Source organism: Orbicella franksi, chromosome 2 (assembly GCF_964199315.1).
Source record: "Orbicella franksi chromosome 2, jaOrbFran1.1, whole genome shotgun sequence".
Lineage (NCBI taxonomy): Eukaryota > Metazoa > Cnidaria > Anthozoa > Scleractinia > Merulinidae > Orbicella > Orbicella franksi.
The window spans coordinates 15,330,621-15,337,827 of NC_138146.1; the positions used below are offsets into that span (position 1 = coordinate 15,330,621).

The window sequence follows — 7,207 nt, forward strand, 5'->3', positions numbered from 1 at the left end:
TGTTGGAATAATTCTTTGATCCATACGCTTTGAGAGTGAAACGGCAGTAATGAAACAACAGTTAGAGTAATCTGTCTGACAAATTTTCTCAGGGATTGCTCTGTTATGTCGACTGTCGTCCCGGGACTGCATTCCGTTTACGGTTACTGAGGTCTACTGAGTCAACCTTACTGAACGTTCGGTCCTGTATAACTTGACAAAATTTCATTTCCAAATGTTACAAGAACTGAGAATGCATTTAACTATTACCCCACAATTCGTCGATGTTTGCTCGAGAGCTTCATCGTTTAATGCTTCAGTTACTAAGTCTCTTGAAAATTAACAAGCCGGCCTCCTTAAAATATTTGACACTTTTTCTTAAATTTTTCCTTTGTCTGAAAGAACGGCATAGCCCTAAACGCATCTGGACGACCAGGAATTGTTCACTGACAAATGCAAGAAAGAGCCAGCGCGGAATAAATTAAAGGTTTTTATCCGAATTGATTGTAAATTCAACGAGTTGTGTGTTTGGCAAAATTTACATAAACTTTCACTTCAGCTGTCACTACTAACACTTAAGGAGTCGACTTAGACAGTAAATGACACCTTTTGTGCATAGTTTACTTATCAACTGCGCGCCTAGCGATCCTATTGGTGCAGAACGCGTGTTTCTTTGTACACCGCTTCAAAGGTACATTACGTATTCACCGGGCATTATGGTGTTTATTCTTCCCATCTCAACGGGATATTGTGTACCTTGACAACGAAGCACAGCTGAAAAGTTTGCTCAGTAATTCAACAGAATCTACAGACCGCAGTCGAAGATTGACGCGTTAAAAATGGGTTTTACCGAGTTGACGAATCCACATAAAGCTAGCAATTTGCCTGGGTGAGTAGAAAACTATTAATTACTGATTTTATCTTAGTTTGGGATAGCGTCGGTTCGGCATTAAGCGGCTCATTTAGATCGGTGACACTTTTGAATGGTAGTGTGTGGTGTAAATAGAAAGTACAACAAGTCGAACACAGCAGTTGATAACGAGAGTAATCAATTCGTTCGGCTAAACTAAGAAAACGTTCACGATACACATTGAAGAAGCGTAAAACATTGAGCATCTATCGTGGATGAATTATTGATTCGATGAAGAGATGAAGCATATGAAGTACTTCAGTTAAGATTGTACTTTATCGTACGACGACTTGAAGTCTAACGTTTCGGAAGAGGAAAAACTGAATTGGAAATACATTTTAAAAATAGAAAGCGAAAAACAACTCCTCTGTGTTTATTAAGCCAGTTAAAGACCCAAGCCTTAATAGTTAACTTTTTACTAGAAACCAGGGAATGATGACGAGAAAAAGCCTCGGCAGGGTAAAACAATAAAGTTCCTGCCTGAAGCTACTTTTGGCTGTGACGGACAAGAATATTTTATGCCAATTTTTTTTCTCCTTGCTGTAGTTCAACCCCAGCTCTAAATTACCGAAGAATAAACTGGTTAATTTGGTCCAGGTTGATCTTTAATACATGCTTAGAAACGTGATGTATCTCAGACTTTACACAGCAGGTTGTTAGGAACTCTCACCGGCAAATTTAATGATTACTGATATTTTGCTTATTCCAGATACCGAGGTTACTGTCCCCAGTTGAAATATGAATGTGGACACACATATGGGATAGCAACAGACAAACTCACTACAGTAAGTAAATATAATAAATAAAAGATTCATTTTAAACAAAGTTCGCTAAACTTTACCAAACAAAAGAAACAACTTAACGCATTATAGGGTCATTTTTTTTCTTAAATGAGTATTTGCTCTAAAAGTGTTTCTTATAAACACCAAAACCTGTATACGACCATAAGTACAGTATCCTTGTTTCATTGACGCGTGAAATTGCATGATAAAATTTTGAAGGAACCCTTGCCAGTGGATTTTGAGGAAAAACGCATATTTAGCATTACAAGATAATTGCAAAGTTCTATCGCAAACGTTGACTTACTTGCTTGGAAAGCAAAGTTTCAAGACGTAAGGTAAAGATAGATGAAATATCGACAAAAGATGCTAACACGTTTTTAGCACATGTTAGTTAATTCATTCTGTTACTGACCGCTTGGTAGCTTTGTTATCTTAATTTTACTTCAATATACGTGCACGACTAGCTGTTTAGAAACTAATTTGTTGTTTTCTTTGCCGCAGAGACACATGCGAAATGAGAAACTTGTTCCAATGACTCTACCAGACCCACGGGAGAGAATACCATATCTACCACAACCAAATGGGGACAACAAACTGACAGCAGCCATGGTTCCATATTACACAGGCAATACGAACACAATATCATTTCTTTACACACTTAAAACTTCATTAATACCAAAGAATCTCTTTTGTTATTCCCATGCCTTCGTTTGCGTTCTCTATTGTTCTTCCATTGCTTTGGCAAACCGCTATTTCAAAGGCATTTGCAGCTCACTGTAGCCTCAAGTACATTGGTTTGGTTTGGTCATTACGAATTGGGAAAGAAAATACGACTTAGTACCACGTGGTCATTGCCTTCAGTGAGTTTTGAACTAGTTTCGGGGCCTAAGACCGATATTACAATGATTTTTATAACTCAGAAAGTTTCGGCTTTGAGTCATTTCAGAATTTTCTAAAAAGTAGACAAATTTATATATAAACAATAAATGAAAGTGCATTCAGTTTCAAAAACCAAATATGTACTGTAACCCATAGAGAGATAAATCCTCAACAAGCAAGACTGTTTCGATTACTTATCGAAAGTCACGTACCAACAGATCTTATTACTCACACTTAAGGCATGCTTAATCAGTGAAGCTTTACTTATGTGTGATAAGGATTTAAAAACTCAATTTGAAGCTAAAAGAGGTCTTAAAAGGTTGACAGTTGAAATCCTTATTTGAATTAAATTGCGCTCCCATAAAAACATTCTCTTTAATCTAAACGGCAAAAAAACTATGATTAAGTGTATTCGGATTTTCCGTAGTTAGAATAAATAGGCCATTTCTGAGTTGCCTTTTGCCTCTGTGTTAAAACAAGCCTTCTTGTGAAACCATTTATATGAAAATATGCTCCACCTGCAGGTTTGTTATCTTCATAAAGCCCGCAGTTTTTACGCGGAAGTTTCTAAGACAACACGAAGAACCAGGCCGAAGGCGGCCCACAATTTTCGGAGAACAGTCGGGATGGCGGTCTCGAGTCCTCGCCTCGTTTTTATTGGAGCATGAAAAACGAAACCTTTGCTGGAGTTTCGCGAAGATTTAGCAAAAGCGACAAGCAAAGAAAACGATTTGGGGCAAGACCCACAAAACCACTTTTTCTCGCCGATTTAATCCCGGTAGCTTGCGAAAACTTTTGATAAAAACGAGTTAAAAATGCTATAAGGGAAAATTTTATTTGCATTAGGAAGTTATAAATCAAGACCTGATCTCCAAGTGGGAGACCTGCCACTCACTAACCACGTATTGTGTTATATTTAGGTTATGTTCCCACAATGCGATTTCTTTACGGTTCCCGATACAGAGAAGCGACAGAACAAGCCGTTAGCAATTTCATGAAGAAGGACAAGAATCACAGAATAGAACAAGATGACCTGAAGAAATCTATGTACAGTCATCCAAAGCTGAAGCCTGTACCGAGTTACAGAGAACCCACGAACTACCCTGATCTGACACCAAAATACGCTAAAGGGTACTTCCCTAGTAAGTATGGATTACTGACAAACATGCTGCTAGTCTGATATTCAAACTTGATTAATTCAAGAAAGTGGTCCACTGAAAAAAATGTACTCTTGCTTAAATGAGGCAACTTATGCAAATGGTTCTACCGAATATTTGTCGATGTGTATATTGCGTTTTCATGGGCTCTCTCAGCTCATCACGCACTGTGAAAGCTTTTCTGTGCTGCAGACAACAAGCCATGCCGGAAGATCGGTGGGAAAGTTGTGAGCCACTTGCCCTCCATTCCGTCGTGGTTTCCAAACTCTTCCCATGATTCGTTATATCTCAGTTAAGTCGGTTGCACGTTGAATGAGCTGGTGAACGATAAAATTCCCTGGTCTTATGATTATAGAATAAATTCTTCTTTGGAATCAATGTTGGTGAGAGTTCGTGAAAAAGCAGAGTGTAGCCATTTTATAATGTTAATTTTGTTGCCATAGGCTTTTTGTTATAGTATTCATAATGATAAAAACTTGCCAACACAACGTGTTTGTTGTTATTGCACAGGTGAACATCGGGAATTTTGTGAGGCGCCGTTACCAGGCTACACGGGTTATGTACCGCGGAGGCGAGAACACGACCTGGGTACTAGATACGCTACCTGGACTAAGGACGGCTTTACGGACTCTCTTGAAATGCGCAATAAACAGGAAGGCCTGGCCACTCAGGCTATTGACGTCACTAGGTAAACAAGATATTAAAAAAGGTTATAGTTGTGTTTTTATTCTGGACGGACCAAATTTGAGCTTAGGTCGTTATGCAAAGCGTAATGGCTGTCTTAACCTGGAGTAGAATAATTTCCTCCACCTCTGACAAAGTTTAAAGTCTCATTTTTAAGATCGAAGGGAAAGAACATTTTAGTTTTCATATTCCAGAGCTAAAAATATCACTAGTTCTAAGCCGATCACTCTCAAAACTTAGAGACGGTATGACTGTATGTTCTTGTTATCTATAAATAACACACAAACCTCTCCCTTTCTGTAGATTACCAGAGGCGACTGTAAAACCGCTGATCGCAGAGCACGGAACACTGTACAGGAAAATAGGAATGAAACCAAAATATACAGGCTACATACCACGTGAGTAAACACACACCACTTCATGTCGCAGTCACTGATGAAAGACTAACAATCGAAATGTCAGAGAGCTGACTTGAGCCTCCAAAGTTATCAACTGAAGATGATAGGAATTGAAGCGACTTTTTCGTTTGCCTACCTGGATCAGTGGTGTAATTAAACTTCCTACTACTTTATCGTGATCACATGTATTAATGAACTCTCGGTTCCAAAGTAAAAACTTCAGTCAGGGACCTCAGTTTTCTTTCCGAGTTTTTTTTTTTTTCATCAAAATTACTTTGAAGAAAACCCGGCTGAAACTAGCAGTTTACTAGGAAAGAAAACCACCGAGGAGAGTATAAACCATAACAAAACAAGGATGGCAACGAATGGTGAAGATTGACAAGGACTACAAACGAAGAATTTTCCTAATAAAAATTCAGGCAAAACTTTTCAAGATGGGCAAGCCGTGACATAACTCCTTTACGCATCGCAAAAAGTGAATTAATACATCACGCAAGTTTAAAGCGTCCTTGGAGTTGCAGAATAGGAAATGAAAATTCAATTCTTGGCTTATTTTTTATCTACTTTCTTATTCATTTATCAGAGCCTTTCTCTATATCTTTTTTTTCACAGAGAGACGTTTCAGATTTGGCAACACTTATGGCGACACCACGCGCTCGTTACCAGTCTGCATGGACACGCTCGGATATTCAAGTGGAAGTTACATCACAATGCCTGTCATGTGATGGGGCTCTACGAAGTACCAAGATAAGGGCCTCATTAGCATGTGCTATTTATTCAGTTACTTATTACGGGGAATTTCGTCAGCATCCTTAGACACTATTTTCCAGAAATAGTATTTATCTGACATCATGACGTTTTGGCTTGTAAATTTCACATATTTTCGATTCTATTTGCGACAAACGTCCTTCTTTCTACTTATACTATAGAAATGATTTAATTTAAAAACCCAGAAGTAGAATAATATCTGAATGTGTAATTAAGATGTTAAATTTTCGAAAACACTTTGTCATTTGCTTTAGAGGTTTTCATTAGTGAGACATTTTCAGTTCTTCACCCGTAGATGTCAGAACCTTCTTATTTAGGAGTAAACACCACATGAAATACGTTCCTACTATTGACTTTCATGTAAATGATCACACACAATGTTTCAACAGGACTCAAACATTTGACCCTCAGAGTCTGATCAGGTTTAAAGGTTTGCTCCGACCGATCCAAATTGTAAATATATTTTTTTATGAATTCTTAGACGACTGCGACCGTGCTTGCGTTTTAGAATTTACTCTCTGGCTACCTAAGCTCAACAGCTCCGATCTCCCCTCACCTCTTCCCTCTCGCCTCGTTTGTTGCGGACGGGAAGGTAAGGGTAGACTGACCACGCCTCAACGTCCTCGATCATTCTTCAGTAAACCTGTTTATCTAACAGGTTGAACAAGATTGAAATAGATAGTAGTTTGCCTCCGGTGGAGATGCTGTTATGTCAATGTGTTACTTCTACTCCTGGTCGCAGCCCGTTTTATAAGACAATGTTTTATATAGAAATATTTCAACGTAGGGCATGGAAAGACAGCTAATAAATACAAAATTAATTAATTAATTTTATCAAGGAGTGTGTTTTTACAGAGTGAGACTAAGAAGTCATAAATGTTATTAAGAAGCACCAAAAGTCTATTTTAGCTAATTTGAACACTGTTTGCAATAAAAAAAATTTCAGTGCTGTTGCAATTTATATGTGCGCGTGGAAGTTCAGTGAAACTGTGTAACCGGTTATTGCTTTCATTATGTACCTCCGGATCTAGCAGAAATGTTTCTAAGATGAAGCTCTTTAACAGTTGGACTACGACCACGAATGTTTTCTGAGCAAATAGAAAAACCAAGGTGATTAATTGTCTTTCTGGATATTTCAAAGGATTGCAGCCGGAAGAGTTTCAGAGTTTTTTATTTTTTCAATCAAACATCAAGAAGAATTTTCCTTTTCAAGTGCAACGCCCTCTCGATCGTCTTCTATGTATTAAACGATTTGATTATAAGCTCGAGATTTCTGTCGCGTGCCGGATAGTTGACTCGGGCTGTGCCCTCGTCAGCTGTCACGCATAGAAATCTCGAGCTCATAATCTAATTTTTTATCAGTATAGACCTACTAGTCGTTCAAAACTTTATCTAAATCCTCTTCAAAGACACTTCAAAAACGCCAAAAAGCGGCCGTCATTTTCTTAACAAGGGCACACTGCTACGCTACTCACTATCTATCACAGAATAGATAGTGAGTAGCATAGCCAATCATAGAACGGCATTCGTGTTAGAATGCAAACAGATTTATACTAACAGCGAATAGAAAGTTAGTGAGAGAACCGATCATATACGCGGAATTACAATCCATTACTTAAAGAAGATTGGTCAAGATTTGCAAATGATCTC

At 38.2% G+C, this 7,207-nt stretch overlaps 1 protein-coding gene across 1 annotated transcript; it reads left to right on the top strand.

The window, feature by feature from the left end:
• The first annotated feature begins 725 nt into the window (after positions 1 to 725).
• Positions 726 to 5,514, top strand: LOC145468447 (ciliary microtubule inner protein 2B-like). Its single transcript, XM_081452177.1, has 7 exons — positions 726 to 868; positions 1,599 to 1,674; positions 2,173 to 2,296; positions 3,471 to 3,692; positions 4,218 to 4,395; positions 4,695 to 4,789; positions 5,402 to 5,514. The coding sequence occupies exons 1-7, from the start codon at positions 819 to 821 to the stop codon at positions 5,512 to 5,514; spliced, it is 858 nt and encodes a 285-aa protein (XP_081308303.1). The 5' UTR covers positions 726 to 818.
• Positions 5,515 to 7,207: the final 1,693 nt, after the last annotated feature.

Coding starts and splice junctions, on each gene's coding strand:
- LOC145468447 (XM_081452177.1), top strand. CDS start 819: ATGGGTTTTACCGAGTTGACGAATCCACATAAAGCTAGCAATTTGCCT. Junction 3,693..4,217: donor CGCTAAAGGGTACTTCCCTA/GTAAGTATGGAT, acceptor GTTATTGCACAG/GTGAACATCGGGAATTTTGT. Junction 4,790..5,401: donor ATATACAGGCTACATACCAC/GTGAGTAAACAC, acceptor TTTTTTTCACAG/AGAGACGTTTCAGATTTGGC.